This window comes from Chinchilla lanigera, unplaced genomic scaffold (assembly GCF_000276665.1).
Source record: "Chinchilla lanigera isolate Chin_1 unplaced genomic scaffold, ChiLan1.0 scaffold00048, whole genome shotgun sequence".
Classification (NCBI taxonomy): Eukaryota; Metazoa; Chordata; class Mammalia; order Rodentia; family Chinchillidae; genus Chinchilla; species Chinchilla lanigera.
The window spans coordinates 8,216,460-8,236,330 of NW_004955449.1; the positions used below are offsets into that span (position 1 = coordinate 8,216,460).

General features: G+C 35.8%; 1 protein-coding gene and 1 long non-coding RNA gene across 5 annotated transcripts in view; one reads left to right on the forward strand and one right to left on the reverse strand.

Moving 5' to 3' along the window:
* The window catches only part of Scn1a (sodium channel, voltage gated, type I alpha subunit), a 147,854-nt gene extending 143,550 nt beyond the window's left edge, over positions 1-4,304 (forward strand). For all 4 annotated transcript variants that reach the window (XM_005393285.2, XM_013518812.1, XM_005393286.2 and 1 more), the window contains one exon: positions 1,047-4,304. In XM_005393285.2, coding sequence (XP_005393342.1) covers positions 1,047-2,224 — 1,178 coding nt within the window. In that variant the 3' untranslated portion in view covers positions 2,225-4,304. The remainder of the gene's footprint in view (positions 1-1,046) is intronic.
* A 64-nt stretch (positions 4,305-4,368) lies between these two features.
* Positions 4,369-19,871, reverse strand: part of LOC106149563 — a 21,369-nt gene continuing 5,866 nt past the window's right edge. Inside the window, exons 2-4 of the long non-coding RNA XR_001235829.1 lie at positions 11,329-11,533; positions 10,571-10,705; positions 4,369-4,734 (exon numbers count right to left, since the gene is read on the reverse strand). This is a non-coding gene — a long non-coding RNA (uncharacterized LOC106149563). The remainder of the gene's footprint in view (positions 4,735-10,570; positions 10,706-11,328; positions 11,534-19,871) is intronic.

Genomic DNA, 19,871 nt, shown 5'->3' on the forward strand with positions numbered 1-19,871 from the left:
TTTCATTCAAAGGCATCTCATTTCTTGTACTACTCCTTTCTATAATCTTAAAATGGCAAATTTTAAAAATTATTTTAAAAATAAGGATTGAGATACCAATGTCAGGCACAGGAGACCAAAAAGAATCAAACCTAGCTTCTTATATAAATGCAACAGAACATACACACTCAAATAATATAAGATCATTAAAGTAGAAGTACAGATAAGCATCAGATTCACAAACAGATAGGACGTAAAGAGGATTTTGGATTTGACAATTTTAGAAAAAGTAATTCTATTAACATAAATTTGTATTTACATTAAAAAACAATTTTAAAATTTCAAAACTGTAATTGCATTAAAATAAATTTCAATTTACAACAAAAAAATCTTTGTAGTTGCCTTGTGGTGACTTTTATTCACCTAGACTTTTGTGTTTTTAAATTTTTTTAAGATTCAGACCTAGGATTTTATGTAAACTCAATATAGTTTATCAATATCTCTCATAGAAAAAGAGTACTATAATCCTTATATGTGAATTGATTACTGAAGGTCAAAAATTCATTTATAATATACATTATACACAGTAATTTATGCAATTAGTCTTCTAATCTGCGAGTCCTACATCCAAGTAATTTGCATCCACAAACTCAAGTAATCACAGATCAAATATAGTTAGAAAAACATTGTCTATACTGAACATGTATGGGCTTTTTTTCTTGTGATTACTTCCCATGCAATAGTGTTTACAAATATTTACATGGCACTTACCTTGTATTAGGTATTAAAAGTATTTTAGAGACGATTTAAAGTACTCCTGAGACTGTATGTACATTATACGTAAATATTATAGGGTATTACATAAAGCACTGAGAAGCCATAGATTTGACATTCTATGGGCAGAGGAAGAGGGTATGAAATCAACCACTCAAATACTAAGGGACCATATCTAAGATTATATCACTAAATTTCAGTACTCTGAATTTTACTTTAAAGGCTTAAAGACGTAAGTATTATTTTAGTGGATAACTTCTTCACTGGGTGGTATTTTCATTGCTTATCCATAGGTATGTTCCTTGCCGAGCTGATAGAGAAGTACTTTGTGTCCCCTACCCTGTTCCGAGTGATCCGTCTTGCCAGGATTGGCAGAATCCTTCGTCTGATCAAAGGAGCAAAGGGGATCCGCACCCTGCTCTTTGCTTTGATGATGTCCCTTCCCGCCTTGTTTAACATCGGCCTCCTGCTCTTCCTGGTCATGTTCATCTATGCCATCTTTGGAATGTCCAACTTTGCCTATGTTAAGAGGGAAGTTGGCATTGATGACATGTTCAATTTTGAGACCTTTGGCAATAGCATGATCTGCCTGTTCCAAATCACCACCTCTGCTGGCTGGGATGGTCTGTTAGCACCTATTCTCAATAGTGGACCTCCAGACTGCGACCCTAATAAAGTTAACCCTGGAAGCTCAGTGAAGGGTGACTGTGGGAACCCATCTGTTGGGATTTTCTTTTTTGTCAGTTACATCATCATTTCCTTTCTGGTGGTGGTGAACATGTACATCGCTGTCATCCTTGAGAACTTCAGCGTTGCCACGGAAGAAAGTGCAGAGCCCCTGAGCGAGGATGACTTTGAGATGTTCTACGAGGTTTGGGAGAAGTTTGACCCTGATGCAACTCAGTTCATGGAATTTGAAAAACTGTCTCAGTTTGCAGCTGCTCTTGAACCTCCTCTCAATTTGCCACAACCAAACAAACTCCAGCTCATTGCCATGGATTTGCCTATGGTGAGTGGTGACCGGATCCACTGTCTGGACATCTTATTTGCTTTTACAAAGCGGGTTCTAGGAGAGAGTGGAGAGATGGATGCTCTCCGAATACAGATGGAAGAAAGGTTTATGGCTTCCAATCCCTCCAAGGTCTCCTATCAGCCAATCACTACTACATTAAAAAGAAAACAAGAGGAAGTATCTGCTGTTATCATTCAGCGAGCTTATAGGCGTCACCTTCTGAAGCGAACTGTCAAACAAGCTTCATTTACATATAATAAAAACAAACTGAAAGGTGGAGCCAACCTTCTTGTAAAAGAAGACATGATAATTGACAGAATAAATGAAAACTCTATTACGGAGAAAACTGATCTGACCATGTCCACTGCAGCTTGCCCACCCTCCTATGACCGGGTGACAAAGCCGATTGTGGAGAAACATGAGCAAGAAGGAAAAGATGAAAAAGCCAAAGGAAAATAAACAAAAACAAATAAAAATAATTGGGTGACAAATTGTTTACAGCCTGTGAAGGTGATGTATTTTTGTCAACAGAACTCCTTTAGGAGGTCAATGCCAAACTGACTGTTTTTACCTACATCTACTTAAGGTCAGTGCCTACACAAGACAGTGATCCCCTTGTTGGCAAACTGTGTGTGACTCTGTGTAAAGGAGAGACGACCTTAACAGGAGGTTACTGTTCCCACTACCAGCTGACACTGCTGAAGACAAGAGACGAAATGGCTACTTGGACTGTAGGGACCAGTTGAAAGGGGTGCAAACCTGTAATTTGGGGGTTGTTTAACATGAAACACTTTAGTGTAGTAATTGTATCCACTGTTTGCATTTCAACTGCCACCTTTGTCACATTTTTACAAACTCTGTTAGTGGATTCATCTTTTTTTTAATCCATATGTTGTTTGTTATATGTGACTATTTTTGTAAACAGTGTTTCTGTCTGGAAATAGACTAAAGGACCTCGTTTATAGGTATGTATGTCACCTGTGGGTTACAGCAACCACATGGCCCTCCCGTCTGCACAAAGTTGTGGTTTGCATGAGGGCATGCAGCACTTAGAGACTGTGCATGAGAAAATGTCACCAGGAAATCAGCAACAGTTCTTAAATAGCTCTTAAATCTTATTTGTGTTTCTGGGAGGGGTAATCGGGTGATAGCTGGACCATATGTTTTGTCAAGTAGTTTGTTTTGAGGTAGATCATTAAGTCTTAGGATAGGTGCAAATTTCACTCAAATGTCTGGAATCATAAATGTTGTATTTCTTTTTATTGCATTAAAACAATCTCTAAACAATGAAATTTGCTCCCTACCCCTGACCTCCAGAAGACTGAATTGACCAAAAGAACCCTTTATAAATTCTGCTTACTCCTGCACTTTGTTTAGCCATCTTCAGCTCTCAGCAAGGTTGACACTGTATATGTTAATGAAATGCTATTTATTATGTAAATAGTCATTTTACCCTGTGGTGCACGTTTGAGCAAACAAATAATGACTTAAGCACAGTATTTATTGCATCAAATATGTACCACAAGAAACGTAGAGTGCAAGCTTTATACAGGTAATGTAATGTATTCTGTGCCATTATAGATAGCTTGGATGCTACCAATGCATGTTTATATTACCATGCCACTGTATCTGGTTTCTCCCACTGCTCAAAATCTCATTTATGAGAAGCCATATGTCAATGGTAAAGTCAAGGAAATTGTTCAACAGATCTCATTTCTTTAAGTCATTAAAGCAATAGTTTGCAGCACTTTAACAACTTTTTGATTATTTTTAAATTTTAAGTGGATAATATATGGTGTATAGCCAGACTGTACAGACATCTTTTAAAAACAAATGCTTAACCTGTTAAAAATGTGTTTAGAATTTTATAAGCAAATATAAATACTGTAAAAAAATCACTTTATTTTATTTTTCAGCTTTATGTACATAAATATGAAGTGGAAATTATCTTCAGGTTGATATCACAATCACTTTTCTTACTTTCTGTCCATAGTACTTTTTCATGGAAGATATTTGCTAAATAAGAAATGAAAATAAGACTGGGTAATTGTAGACTTCTGCTTTTTTATTATATTTGCTAATTTTAAATTGTTTCACAATTTTAAAGGGCAAAATAAGCTCACAACAAACATCCAAATTATGCTTTGCAACTGGAAAAATAAAATTTTATTTATGTTTCTGGCAGCGCTTGCAATAACTGATGGAAAATAGTGCTTACTTTTCACTTTTGTCTCTTTTTTTCCCTAATTTCTGTTTATGTTTTCATTTCTTTGGAGTTGTGCTGTCTAGATTGTCCTAAATATAATGTGGGCTTCACATTTTTTCCACAAAAACAGACAGTAGCGAACTTATATAGTGAATTACATCAGGACATTTTCTGTTTCTTATAGAAGCAAACCCTAGGCTCCTCTTTTTCTTAAAAATACTTAGATAAATTGTATTTGTGAACTGCATGCTGAAAAATGCTACTATTACCCTAAATGATGCTAACCAACATTAAAAATGTGCAAAACCAATAAAGATTACATTTTTTATTTTATTGCTTGCCCAGGTGCTTTTTGATAGCAGTGTTTTATAACAAGATGTGTTTTATAACAAGATACTATTTTGTTCAAAATTTGGAGGAGACGATTAAACACACACCTACACCCCCCCACCCCCACCCCACCCCCCCAAACACACACACACATTTCCTGGGTGGACAAGAAAACCTTGAGTAGAGATGGGATGGGGAGAAGGAATGCTTCAGGGATCACCGGCTGCACAGTGTGATCTCAGGACAAAGAGCTGATGTGAAACATAAGATGGTGTCTCTTGAAGAGCAAGAAGCATGAAAAGCAGCGCAGTGGAGAATGGTTGCTTGAGCTTTGCAAAGAAGTCTCTAAATCTTCCTTTAAAAATTCAGTGTTGCCATGGTTGAGTGGCGTTCTCCGCTCCGCTAGAAACTCTCTCCATTCTTCTCCATCCTGCTGTATTCAAGAAAGATGACTTTCACGCACTACATCAGTGGGCTTGCCCTACCCTATATATCCCGTTTAGCTTGGCTAATGAGAAGCTCCTGCAGGAAAACATTCATGGGAAAAGAATGAGGAAGGAGCATGTATTCTCTTGTTCCTTTATCGCTGGGTCGCCGTGGGTTAGCAGCGGCCAAGTTCCTCCACCCAAAATCGTACTTTTGGTTAGGCTACGTCCCTACAATTACAGCTACTTCCTTTGGAGTCTGAGAAATCACTCTTTTTCTTGCTCCTTTATGCGTATTGTTGGCCTATTTCCCTATTGTTTTTAGCTCCCAGAACCTTACAGACACATTTGTAACAAGCCTCTATATGAAAACGTTTCTCTATGCCTCATTTTCATACGCCATCTGTCCCACGTTAGAAAGAGGCTTGCCTTGGGTCAGTTTGGATGTTTAATGTAACTGGCTTTTGCAGATAAAGAAAGAACTAGAGGAAATAAAAAGAGGATGGGAGCAGAATTCATAGAGACATAAGAGGGTTACTAGAGTGGCCTCTGTTGTACAATTAACAGTCTCAATAGATCTATCTAAATTTATAAGGAAAGAGAATCTTTCATTTGTTTTTAGGGTTGCTCTATCTCAGTCATGAAGCTTGACGATGGGAGGAATGACCTTGACCAGAAAAAAGAAAGTCAATTACAAAGATTTTCCCATCCATGCAAATTATTTACCTTGTCTGTTTGTAGCACCAACCCCATAAAACAATGGAACAACTAATTCTGATTTATTAGTGCCTGAAAATAATTTCCCACTTCCAACCAAAGTAAACAGAAACTACAGAATTAACTGTACAGATATTTTTCAATACCATCCATCTATGCCAGTACTTCCCGGTGCCTTTCCAAATACAAAGGAAAGAACTTGTTAAATATATCATACAAATTTCTGTATTTATTTTGGCATTATTTTTCATAGTACTTGCTGGGCCAAAAAGTACTTAATGCTTAAGGAATCACGAGACTAGGTCGGTAGTACTCAGAAACTAACTAGAATCTTCCCATCAGCCAAATCTGGGGGATTTGAGCAACAATATAAATAATGATAATAATAGGTCATAATTCACTGAACAAAAGAAGACTCCCACAAGTGTATAATAATATGAATACAGAAGATAGAGGAAAGGGAAGTCTCTTCTATACAAAAGAAGGTTAACTAACAATACAGAATCGAGTGGAATTGGAAAATCACCATTTGACCACCATCCTATTGGTCTGCACAAGAATCACCAATGAATGCTGAAACTCATGGGGGGAAGTATGAGGAGGGACAGGAAACGTAGGTTGTTTCAAAGTATTTCATTTTTATTATATGAAAATTTTAAAATAAGGAAATTTACAGTGGAGAAACTTAACAGGCATACCATTCAAAGTATTAATTATGGGACTAAATGATACTATTTGCTTCCTTATAAGATGTATTTAAAATGTTTATTTAAATTTTTGGTATCCAGTCAGAAATTTACAACCAGAATCTAACCACAGAAAAACCAAATCAAGGACAGTCTATAAAATAACTAAATTGAACTCTTACAATGTCAGCATTATGAAAAACAAAGAGAGACCAAGGGCCTGCTTGTGGTTGAACAGCTTTGACAACTACATATAACATGATTTTGGATGAGATACAGGACTGAAAATGTAATAATGATAAATAATGTTGGAAAAGCTGATTGAATGTGAATATCAACTGCTGATTGCTAGTTTTTTGTTGTTGTTTTGAAGTTTTTTATTTTTAGGGGATACTGCGGATTGAACCCAGGACTTTTCCTCTGAACTATATCCCCAGCCCTTTTTTATTTTCATTTTCAGATAGGGTCTCACTAAGATGCTAAATTGCTCAGGCTGGTTTCAAACTTGCAATCTTCCTGCTCAGCTTCCCAGAGTGCTGGAATTAAAGATGTGTTTTACCATAACAAGCTAGTTAGTAGTATTTTACTAGTGTCAATTTCCCTAATTTTGTTATGGCTAGGATGGCTATTAGGAAAAAAAAAAAATAGAAAATGTTCTTGTCCTCAGAAAATTCATGATAAGCTATGTAGAGGTAAAAGTGATGATGGTCATAGCTCACTATTCTACAGATTCAAAGGAAATTGAGTCACATGTGTACATGTGTCTATATGGATAAAGACAGATGCAAGTATAGATACAGGTAAAATTATAGATATGTGTGTCTCTGGAAAGGAGGGGATTTTGCTCTTGTGTTGTTGAAGTACCTCTATATCTACATGTGTGTGTTTACACAATCATCTGTTTCTTATATTCTGGGCATTCTGATTTTTACTCTCAATACTAGATCTGCTACCTCTAGGTACTCCAAGTCACATGGATTTGAACTATTCTCATTTCCTGGAAATCATTTTTCTCAACAGTCCTTTAAATTATTACATTTCTTGCTCTTCATGGGAAGCCCTATATGCTAAAAATAATTCTATTTTAGGAGAGATGTGTAAAGAGTGGTTAAAACTAAATGTTTGAGCTTATCTGTTAATGTTTTCCTTCTTTAATCTGAAAAAAAAAGACTAATTGTTTGAAAATGAGCTGATCAAAATTGGAGATTTGCGTCAGCACTCTGGTGATTATGTTCAAACAATAGTAGGTGTTTTTTATTATTATTTTTTTGACTGACTAAGCTGGAGTCCAGTCATTGTAGGTTTGAATAATTAATGAACACAGTTCAGTAGAACAGTGCTCCCTGAAAATGTTTTCATACATCTGCAGGTAATCTAGGAAATTAAGAATAATGTTTTAAATATTATAAAGCTGAATATATTCAGCATAAAGTCCTTTGTTTGAAAATTGTGTCTTTTATTTTGTAAAGATTTACATCATTTAATGTTAAAATGTTTTTTTAAAATCATATGAAAATAAATGATTTTAGGTTGTTTTAATATTTTATTTGGCCAAAGGAAAAATTGTTGGTCCTTCCGTTTGTATTTTAATGGTATATACAATCCAAAAGTTTAGGAAATGTTTGGATAGACACTCCAACTCCATAAGTTTATATGTTTATAGGTATGTATCACAAAGTTCAGACATTAGAATCATAAAACCTTTATATTAAAGGCAGAAATTATTCTGTAATTGTATATTCTATCATGTGTGCACTGAGATTCAGATTATTGTATAAGTAAATAAATGTATTTCTAAATCCCTTTGAATTTAGTAAAATATTCATAACAAAAAATTGCTCCAGTAAGGTCTAGCTAATAGGATTTTTCTTCCTGGAGCGTTGTCATCAATTAATATTGATTTAATCAGTGTGGCAGCAAAGGGGATGAAAGGATTCCAGGCCCTGAGGTACAACTGGGAAAGTTAGAGCACTGAGAAATTATGAAAAAATCACAAGGGGGTGATCTGCAATAAGAACTGACTATTCAGTATCTCTCAGCTTCCTTTGCATTCCTCATACTTCAGAACTCTGTCTCATTCTCATGAAACAAAAGACACTACCTTCCTTGTCTTCTTTACTGTATAATAAATAATATCTAAGTCCTCTTTCCCTTACCTTCACATCTTTTGTTTTTCCCTCCACTCTTCCAGTCTTCTCTTAGTTTTACTTACCCTCAGTTCATTTGCCATGTCCTCATCCTTGTTCTAGCCATTTTTCCTTTCTCCTCCCTCCCTCCTTCCTTCCCTCCCTCCTTCCTTCCCTCCCTCCTTTCCTCCTTCCCTTCCTCCCACCCTCCTTCCCTTCCTTCCACATTTTCAGAAATCAAGTTTGCTGAATAATTTATAAATTCTCTATACCCTGCTTCATTTCCCCTGCTTTTGTGTCTTCACCCTTCCCCTTGACTGATCATGTTATCTATCATTGCACTTTCAAGAAAATTCACACCTTGAAAAGAACTTCACTCAACTCTGCTGCATCTTTGTCCATCTCTCATTATCCTATCATCTTTAAAGATTACCTTGGAAAACCAAGCCTTAAAAAAAAACAGTGCTGACCCCTTCACTTTGGCATATAATTAGAAGAAATATAGAGCTCAGTAATATTTATAAGGAAATTTAGCTGTGGATATTCCTGTTGACATAAGCACTCTGAATTTTCAAAACACTGTGCTAGCCATTATCCTTTTCAATAAAATTATAAAGAAAGACCTAGAAAATATAAAAGGTAGGCACAGGGACAAAGAACACTAACTATATGGAGCAAAGATGTAGATACTCAACGTCTAAGTATTATGAGTTACATTCCTCTATTCAGTGTTTTAGAAGGGCATGATGTTCCCAGAAAAATTCAGTTGTTAACCATGTTTTTCTGCTTTGTATTCTCTGCCAGGAGTGTATCCTTCACTATTTGTGAGGACACAAAGGCCAGAAAGTTCTTAAAATGAATTTATAGGAAATTATATTTTTAGAATAAATTCTTCATAAAATATTGCTGTGGGTGTCATTTTCCCACTGAAGCATCAATGAACTCATCACCCTTGTGTTAGGCTTGCTGCTATGCATGTATTTGTCTTAACACATTAAAATCCAGTTCTTGTGTGTATTCTTGAAGAGCTTCGAAATGAATTGTGCGTTTCTCAGATTCAAAAACTAAATCTGAATCTTTCAAAGTACCTTTGCTGTCTTTTTAAGGTGTTCAGTCTGGTTTCTATTGTTCCAACCAAATTTAATGATCTTTATTTAGTCTTGGCCATATTTATAGATTTTAGAATTTGATGGTGATAATCATTACCACCTGCTTCTTTAAATTGCATCATTTTGGCTTCCATAAAACTAGGCCTCTTCCCACATCTTTTATGGTTTGCTTTCCCTTTTATTATTTTCCCTCCCTATTTGGATTTATACTGCCTTATCATGTTTTTGGTTGAACTGGTGCTGCACTTTCAACTATAAAGTTGGTCTTTTAAAATGGCATATTCAGCTGTTATGCTCACTTTAATATATCCTAAACTGATCTCCATTTTTTTTTCTTTTGGTACTGGGAATTGAACTCAGGACCTTGTGCTTGCCAAGCAGGCACTGTGCCACTGAGCTATATATCCAGCCTGATCTCCATATTCTATCCCCCTCCATCACTAACACAATTAACCAGAAGTCAATCAGGTTTCCCAGTATCTCTTATTATCCAACTCATTCTTCTCATTCAGCAAAAGAATTAAATATAAGCTCCACAATATATTGAAAAATAGACAAATAACTCCATATGAGAATACAGTGAGTATTATGACTATAACTTCTGATCTAGGTTTTAAAGAATAAGGGGCAGTGTGGCCCAAACAGCAAAAATATCAGGGAATAATGGTCAAAAGTATGGGATCTGGAGTTAAATTACCTAGATTCAAAGAACAGCTGTACTGATACTACTTACTAGCTGAATGTCCTTGAAAAGTACCTTCACCTTTCTGTGCCTTTATTTTATCATCTGTGAAATGGTAATAGTAATTTTATGAAGACTAAATGAGCTTTTTATAGAAGTACTGCCTTCAGATCAATAGTTCCAGGCATATTATATTGCCACATGTTTATTTTCATAATGAGAACCAAAGACACATAAAATGGGAAGCAGGCTGGCACATTTAGAGAATTTGCAAGAGTTAAATATTTGCTAAGGTGAAAATTGAACATTGTCAATGATAGACAGTGGGAGACACATAAGAAAAGGTCTTAAATGCGTGGTGGGGGTCAGATAACAAAGGCTTATTTAGAAGTGTGTAAAAGCAATGAGCATATATGCAGTGTTAGCAGTTTTTAACTTCAAGGCTAAGAAAATAGAAAGAAACACAATTTAAGAAGGTACTAGGCAAAAACATGCAAGAAATACTAGGACATATATCTGAATACCTTCTTCTTTGCTTTCTCTATCCAGCTAAAACCAAGCCTATACTTCAGGATTCATGACAGCTTTCTTCCTTCTTCTTTCTTATTTTCTCTTCTGTGATTTTCTGAGAGGTTTTATGTACATATAAAACCAACACACTTGAGAAAGGAAAAAGAAGATATTAATAACAATGCTGAAACAAAGACATAAGCCAGGCCTCTCTTAAGTACACCAGGACATAAGTTTACTCTATACCTGCCACTGTCAGGCACTTCATCTGCATTTGTGAGTAACGTTCCACTTCACCCCAAGAACACATAAACCACATGGTGCCAGGTAGGCAGAGATAATTCTCTTAGTGTTTTGCATACACAAAGTGGTCAGTAGCTATTTAGCAAATATGCAAAATAGTTCATTTTTATCACTATTCTAAATGGTTCTTTTTAAAAAGTCATTTATCCCTCTGAGATCTTTATTCTTATATACTATATAAGAGTATATGTCAATATATGCACCATTGTGAAACAATAAAACATCTCAAATGTTTCAAAGGAAAACTGACCTTGGTATATTTTAGTCATTTTGAATTTATATGACAAAATTTAAATGAACATATAGTATATGAATAAGATCATATATACTATGTATTATCAATAAAGAAATGATGCATGGATGCAAGTGTGGGTATAATTTAGGTATGTATACTTAGAAATTATTTCAAGACATGAATGCTTAAATTGATTTTTAACTCTTTAGAAATTTAGAGTTATATAATTCTCACCTCATTCTCCACCACAGTGGAATTATTGAGCTTGCCATTTTAAATTTATTCTTCTAAATGGAAGTACAGCTTCTGGATCTTCTTTTCTCTTCAGCATTACTTGGCTTCATTCGCATCTGCATTATTGATGTTTGTCTCTCCTCAAGGCTGGTGAAGAAATGTCTTGTTCAGCAGTATTTCTTGCAGTGGCAGAAAACAAAAATTTCTGAAGACAAACAAATTGTGCCTTTGATCAGTCTAAGTCATAAGTGCAGTCATTTGATCTGTAAGAGGGGAAATGTCTCCCGAGTTACTCTGATAACTTGAGAGAGCAAAGTGCTAGACCAAATACAGTAACTGTAAGACTAAAAATTATAAAAGTATAAGAAAGTGGATAGGATAGAATCTGGGGGGATTTTAAGCTACTTAGAAATATTTCTCCAGAGAAAAGGACAGTGAGGAAAGATATCCTCATCGACAGCACAGTTTGTCTTATTTGTCAAATGCTATGATTTCCTAATATAAAAAACTCAGTTGGTATCAGTTGTGTAAAATTCAGTATGCAACTAGCCAGATGGGCCTTAAGACTTTACAACTTTCTTTTCTCCACACCAAAACCTAGATATCTCCAAAACCTTCTCTACTGACCATTCCTTCACTGTCAAAATCAATTCCAAGATAACTCCAATATGGTGAGCTCCAGATCTCTGGGTCTACTTTGCAACACTTGAGAAAGAGAATTCTCAACTTTCTTGTTATTGGAAGATACTACTGGAGCAATCTAATTTTTTTAACCATCTAATTCTAGAATTTTCCATAGCAATTCAAATTAAATCAGAAGCTCCAGGAAAAAGGCATACAAACATCTATTGAGCTTCAGTAACAGAAAAAGATAGGACAAAGTTAAACCAACCTCTCATGAGGGTCTCAGAATCAGTCTTGTTTTAGAAACTCTGGCTTCATGGTAGCATCTCTAGTAAGTTTCAAGGCCATGGGGAATTTGTCATCTGTTTCACTGTAGTACTTAATCAATACAATACTCAAAACATCAGAATTTTTTGGTATTACTAATTCATACCCCAGAGTCAGTGTTTAATTCAGTATAATTTCATTATGTGCTCAAAGACTTGTCAGCAGTATGTAATACAATTGCTCACTATTCAGCATACACTGTTTGGATTTACTAAAAGAAAACGTCCCCTGACACCAGGGTCATAATAACCTCATACAGAGTTTTGGAAAAATTAGGAAAATGTCTTCTTTCCAGCTCTAAGAGAGATAGCTGAACAGTGGAACAAAGGGTTCCACAAATGGAACACATACAGGACATTGGAACTGTCCCCAGTAACTTGTGGTATCTATGATTATTATGCAAGAAGAATGCTAAAATGGTACAGAGAAATACAGAGTACTAGTATTAGCCCACTCGCCACTTAAAAACAGTTTCTTGACTAACTTTCCAGACACTGTTTTGTATATATGCAAATGTGGTCTTGTTTTCATAAATATATGCTTTGTGTGTTTTCCTGCATTTTGAATTCCAGTTATATCTTGGATATTTTCTAAGTGATCCATATGTTTATATAAACATCACTCTTTTAAGTCATGCAGAATGTTTTGTTACAGATATTTAATTAACTGAACACTCACTGATAAACATAGAAATGTTTCCATTTGTGCTTATAGTTAACAAGGGTTTAATGAGTATCATTGTTTCTGACTTTCTATGCAAACTATGATCATTTCTTTTGAAAAAATCCCTAAATTTAGATACACTAGATGAAAAGTAGTCACATTTTTCATACTGGAAAGGGAACATTTTTGTATTTGATATGCTTCTCTTCAATATGCAGGGGCCATTATTGTGATATGCTTTATCTTTTTGTCACTCAGTATCTCTTCCAAAATCAATAGTTCAGTAATCATAATATCTATGGAGGGAGGGATCATGTCTATCTCCATAGTACAGAAAAAATGTCTGGCAGTAAATGATTATAAAACAGACTAACAACTTTTTAAGTGAAAAACCAACTGGAATAGGAATTGCAAAGTGTGCAATAACAAGCTTCACAGCATCTTGAAATTTAGAGAAACAAAAACATAAAGCCAATACAATACCTTCCTTTTTGTAGTGGGCCTAGTACAATGCAGGCACAACCATGTTAGTTTTCAGGTGTTGTGAAGCTGCATAAATGTCACATTATTATTTGAGAAATGAGCATCTTGAGTGTGAACTCTTGATAAATTTAGAGCAAAAGTTATGATGTCACAGGCTGACCAAACAGAATACCAGAGATTGGTAGCTTATGAAAAATGGGGATGTATTTCTCACATTTTGGAGGATGGAAGTCTGCAATCAAGGTCTTAGCAGTGTCTAGCAAAGATCCATTTTCTGGTTCACAGGCAGCCAGCTTCTTACTATGTTGACACATGGAAGAAAAGGCTTTCCAGGTCGCTTTTATAATAATATTAATCTCATTCATGAGAGCTCTACCAAATTCCTGACTTCAGATAATGTCATGTTGGGGGCATATTTCAACATATGAATTTGGGGAGATATGAAAAACCAGTGTAGAATACTCCCCCAAATTCATGTTCTTCTTACATATAAAATGCAGTCATTCCATTCCAGTACTACCAAAAATCTTAACTAATTCCAGTATCAAACTCAAAGCCCAAAGTCTTGCCTTAAATATCATCTAAATTAAATTCAAGTGAGATTAGAGGTAAAATTCATCCTGAGGCAAATTCAACTACATTTGTGGATTAGTGAAATAAAACACAATATGTGCTTCCAAAACAAAATGGTAAGGCAACAAAAGAGAGACATTGCCATCCCAAAAGGGAGAAATAATAAGGGATGACAGATTTCAAATAAATAAAAAGTCTGAAGAGTGAAGAATATTAAAATTTAAGGTTTGAGAATAATACTCTCTGGTGGGATGCTCTGCCTTGTGGAACTACTAGGATGGAAGTCTCAACTTCCCAACCTGGGGGAGGAGGCAGCAGGTCAAGCCCCATGGCTTTGTGGGGTAGCTTTCTTGCCTGTTGAAAGCAAGATAAAGTTCTCCCTGGTAGAAAGTGAAGAGTCAGCTCTGGCGAGCTCTGAATTGCCTTTGAGGCCAATCCTTCCCGTTTTGAAGAACAGCACATGTTCACAGGCAAATAGCTCTATAATCGTGTCCTATAAAATCCAAGAAGTCTGGCAGATGGGACTCCTCATCTCCTTCCTCTTCAGTGCAAATTGTCAGTTTTCTTGTTAAGATGAATAGTGAAATTCCCACCCACTCTAGTTTTCTTGTCAAATGATTTGTTGGACACAGTTTTAGTGTTTTCTCCCAAACAGGCCTTCTTATACTTTTTTTAATATGATTGGGACGAGAATTTTCCAAATCTTCTAGTTCTGTTTCCCTTTTTGCTTATCAATTCTGTCCTAAACTAATCTCTTGCTCATGGAATTTTTTCCATAAGCGGCCAGGAGGAAGTAGGCTGCTTCTTCAACTCTTATATGTCAACACTTAGGGACTTCCTCAGCCATATATCTAATTTCACACATGCAAGTTCTGTCTTCCACAACATGCTCAAGCATGGAAACAATTCAGCCAAGTTATTTGGTGTTTTCTACAACACTCTTTTTTTCAGGCCTTGCCCAGAATTGCTCTTATCCATCCACGCACAATAATGTGGGTTTTTTCTAGCACATACCTCAAAACTCTTTCAGCTAGCAAGTCCCAAAACCACTTCTGTATCTTTAGCTGTTTATTAAAGCAATACCTCCACTTCTCAGTACCAGTTCAGCAGTTCTTGGTTCTGTCTGGTCAAGTTGGTGTGGCAGAACAGCAGTTTGTAAAAAAGCACATTCATTTCTCAGTTCTGTAAGCTGTGATGAAAGCTCCAGTAGATTTGATGTTTGGTGAGCAGTTCCTTCCTCATTTGTGAATAGCATCTTCTTTGCTGTGGCCTCACATGGCAGTAGGGATGAGTAGATCTGCAGGGATCTCTTTTACATGGGCACTAACCTCACTCATGAGGGCTCTGCCATCATGATCTAATCACTTTGCACTTCACCTTCAGGTACATTTGGGTGTAGGATTTGAGGATATGCATATTGAGAAGACATAAACATTCAGTCTATACATATGGTGACTACTATTAGCATACTTGATGCTGTAAAATCCTACTGACCCTATGAATTGATAAATAATATAATTTAATTACATATGAATAATTAGACTTAGAAGTTAATCTCATTCCATAATGTAGTTTTTATTTTAAAACACTGAAAATATCACAAATAATACTTCTAAAATGTAAATTATATCCATTTTTGAAATAATGGATAAGTTATATCCATTACACTGGCAAAACAAGATTTTTGTAACAAAATCAAGGCAATAAAATTTACATCATAGAAAATGAAAAGCCTAAAATTAAACATTGCTAAAACTTGTTTCGTGTTCTTTTGGGAGGAGTTCTTATTACAGGTAAGAATAAATCAAAAACATTCACTTCATCTTTCAAACTTCCTAAACTATTATTTCTCAATCCATTTTTCAGAACACCAGAAATAATATTCTCTCATGGAAGCTGTTAACATCTGAGGCAATCATTTATCTTTCCCATATATTGGATTTTCATTTGCAAAATTAAGAGTTAGCAAGGTCCATTCTAGTTTCAAGACATCATTTTTCTGAGAATAAAACCAATTTCTGGTAGCATAAATTAATAAACTATGTTAGATAGAATAAATGTCACATTAGTTTTATAGACTTTTAAGATAATACACAAAGAATTTCTCCTGAGAAGGAATAACTGTTCTCTATGTATTGATTTTAGTATAGAACGGCCTAGAGAAAAAGATAGCAGTATTATGGGAAGTCATCGACTTCTAAAAAAATCTGTATATGGTGGCTTTTCTTATCTGTTCTAGGAGGCTGTGTGTAATCAAGAAGGTCATATCTCAGTCTAATCCAACTTTAAAATACAACCAAATTCTAGATTGCCCTGGAAAATACAGTCTCCTTAATATTAGAATTACTATTTGGAAATGAATTCCTTATTTTTGAGTCTGCCACATTCATGTACCCATTTTGATAGCTTTTCCTTACATTAATAATTTGGGGATTCAGCTTTGTCTGAACCTGATATAATTTAATCTCAGAAGCTTTTTAAACTTTTTGGGTTTAAACTTCATTTGTTCCGTCTATATATGCCTCCTTGTCAACTACGTAGAAATTATGCTGCCTATGTTCTGTTATTATTGAGATTCAAAAATAATTACACATCAGCTTCTTATGCTAGACAAAGGTCAACTATTAGTACAGCATTCAGATTGATGTTTGTGTCCATTACATTACCCTTATAAAGAATGGTTGGTTAGGGGTTGGGGATTTAGCTCAGCGGCAAAGTGCCTGCCTGGCAAGGTCATGAGTTCGGTTCCTGGTACCGGAGAAAAACAAAACAAAACAAAACAAAAAAAAAAAAAAAGAATGGTTGGTTATAAAATAGTCTTCATATCAGGTTTCAAATTTTTTTAAATGTGACCCCTATACAAGTATTACTTGAGAATTCATTGTAAATTCATATATGTGTGTATTCTCACTATCCCCTCTGAGTTAGAACCTCTGCAAGTAAAGGCCATCTGTGTTGTATCAAGCTTTGGAGGTAATTCTGATGGTGGCTCAACTTTAAGAACCATTGCTCCAGGAGCAGGGGATTTAGCTCAGCGGCAAAAGCGCCTGCCTGGAAAGCTCAAGGTCACGAGTTAGGTTCCCGGTACCGGAGAAAAACCAAAAAAAAAAAAAAAAGAACCATTGCTTCAAAACATTGTCTTATGGTGCATGGGACAACAATCTCTCCCCGTGGTCAAAAACTTGTACACCATTTCTCTGAAGTAAATACACACTTCTTTAAAGTAAGTCTGTACATTGTTTTAAAATGACTCCCAGAAAAATTATCACAATGCTTCTGTGTTTGAAGCTCAGTCTTAACATTCACATGTACAAGAAATTTTTGTTTCCTGTACTTCTTTTTAATTTAATTAAAGCCAAAACTGAGAGTCACTTGCATTGCATTGTCAAGAAGGCCAGGAATCTCTGCCCCGTCTCTGTCTCTGTCTCTGTTTTGCTGTCTCTCTGTGGGTCTCTCTCAATCTGTCTCCCTCTGTCTCTCTCTCTCTCTCTCTCTCTCTATCTCTCTCTCTCTCTCTCTCTCTATCTCTCACTCTGTCTTTCTCTGTCTCCATCTCTCTTTCTCCCTTTCCATCTTTTCTCTTTCTCTTTTTATCTCACTGAAATAAGGTCTCATTATGTTGGGCATATTGGTCTTGAACTCATAGGCTCAAATGAATTCTCCCTCCTCAGTTGCCATGTAGCTGAGGCCACAAGTCCCAGTAAGTGGCTTAGGAAACTAACTCTTGCTTAGCATCACGACACCGTTCTCTGTCAAGACTCAGAAAAAAATCCAAAAAGCTTATCTATTGTTCAGAAAATGGGATACTTAGTAACTGTACATTTATATGAGGTTCAGTGTGAATATATGTATACAATGTAAATTAATAAAATCTGGATGATTAATATTTCCACCTCCCTATCATCACTTTGTGTTTGGGCCCTGTAAGTCCTTCTCTTCTAGTTTTTGATAAAATATATGATGTTTTTTGTGATATTCACTCCACTATGCTGTAGGAACAGTAGAATTTATTCCTTCTGTGTTTTTGTACCTGTCATCCAGCCTCCCTCTATCCTCTGCCTACCCTTTTCAGCCTGGAGTAATCACTACTTTATACTCAAACTGACTTATTCCTACTTGTAGGTGGAAACAATTTATGGAAAAAAATATGGAGCAATTTAGCAGTGTTTATCTTTAGGTTTCTCATTTTCCTAATCTTGTACTATCAGCTCCAATACTGTGAGTTACACAGATCACTTTTCTTTATGCATTTCCTAACCTCAAGTACTTTGTTACAATAATGAAAAATGGACTAATACAGCAATGTAATCAGTTAATTCTTATTTTGTCTAATTTTAATTAACTATAATGAGACTTTAAACAATGTGAATAGCCTCCTGGGGGCAGTAGCTATCTTACTGGACAGTGAAGTTCTAAAATAGTTCTTACATGATTTTTCATCCTGCTGCAGAAGTAATAATGATCTATCTATGTACTGAAATAACAGTTAAAAACATGGAGAACAACACAACATAGCACTTCAAAAATATCCTATGGTCAGTTCACGATACTCTTTAGCTTTTCCACCTGATTAAAAATTCTGAGAATATCTAGGTGTGGTGGTACACACTTGTGATCCACCTTTTCAGGAAGCTGAGGCAGGAGGATCACAAGTCTGAGGCCGGAATAGTCAATTTAGATCCTGTCTCAAAATTATAAGAATGTGAGAGGCATGCAGCTCAGCATTTTCTAGTTTCAATTTCTAATACAATCAGACAACGTGAATTTGAAGAAAAAGCATACTGACAAATTAAAACCCATTGATTAACGGATTCTGAACAGTGATCTTCAGCTATTTTCATTCAGGCAAGTGGAGAGGCTGAAGTGGGCTTTTCACATGAAGAACCAGTATGTAAATATAAAAAGAGAAAGCATAGCTATTTTGGGGTGAGATAAAAACACCTAAGCAATGTGGGCGTAACATAGCCTCCTCCTGTAGGCATTACTCTGGATGAGAAAGCTTCTCTTCCTAAGAGGCGTGAGTCTGAGCGCCACAGAGAGAAAGCCACATGCATTGGTGTGAAGTGATACTCTGATGAACTTCTTACAAAGAATCAGAATCAGAAGAATAATATTTAGGGCAAGCAAGCTGGAACAACAACCTGCAGGGGGCGTGAAGGGTGGCAGACTACGCCACTCTACCATATGCCACTTTGGCATAAGGATAATTTTGACCTACTGACACTTGAAAAATACCAGATGCAACAAAAGCACTCTAACCTTCCCCTTTATTGAAGAAAAAAACCAGAAAACAAAATCTTTCATGTGGAAGATGACCTTTGTGCACCAGCACAAAAGAAACATTTTTCCACAAGGAATTGCAGCTTGCAAAATTCTTTACAGCACAACTCAGTATGAGCCCTAAGGATGAGAAAACCAAACACAGACTACATAATCGAAAGGACACAATGCTATAATACTGACTAAACGTTTATAGGGTTGATACTGTATGTTGTGTTTGGGGTAGTTGGGAATACAAGTATTGTAGGTATAGTTTTTCAATGCTAACAGCATTCTTAAATACTACTCTGTGCCTTAAATATCAACTCATTTAACTAGGCATGGTGGCATATGACTATACTCTCAGCAACTCCAGAGGCTCAGGGCTGAGAGGATCACCTGAGTGTAGTCTGGAGAACACAGGGACACCTCATCCCAGGGCAGAAAAAGTTAAACCATTTAATCTTTTTAACACTTTATTTAAAAAGTATAAGTACATGTTTATAGTACATAATGGTTACATTCATCGTGGGGAGTGGGGACGTACACCTAACACATCTCAGTTCTTTTTACTTCCATTCCCCCTCCCCTCTATCTCTTGGTGCCCTTTTAAT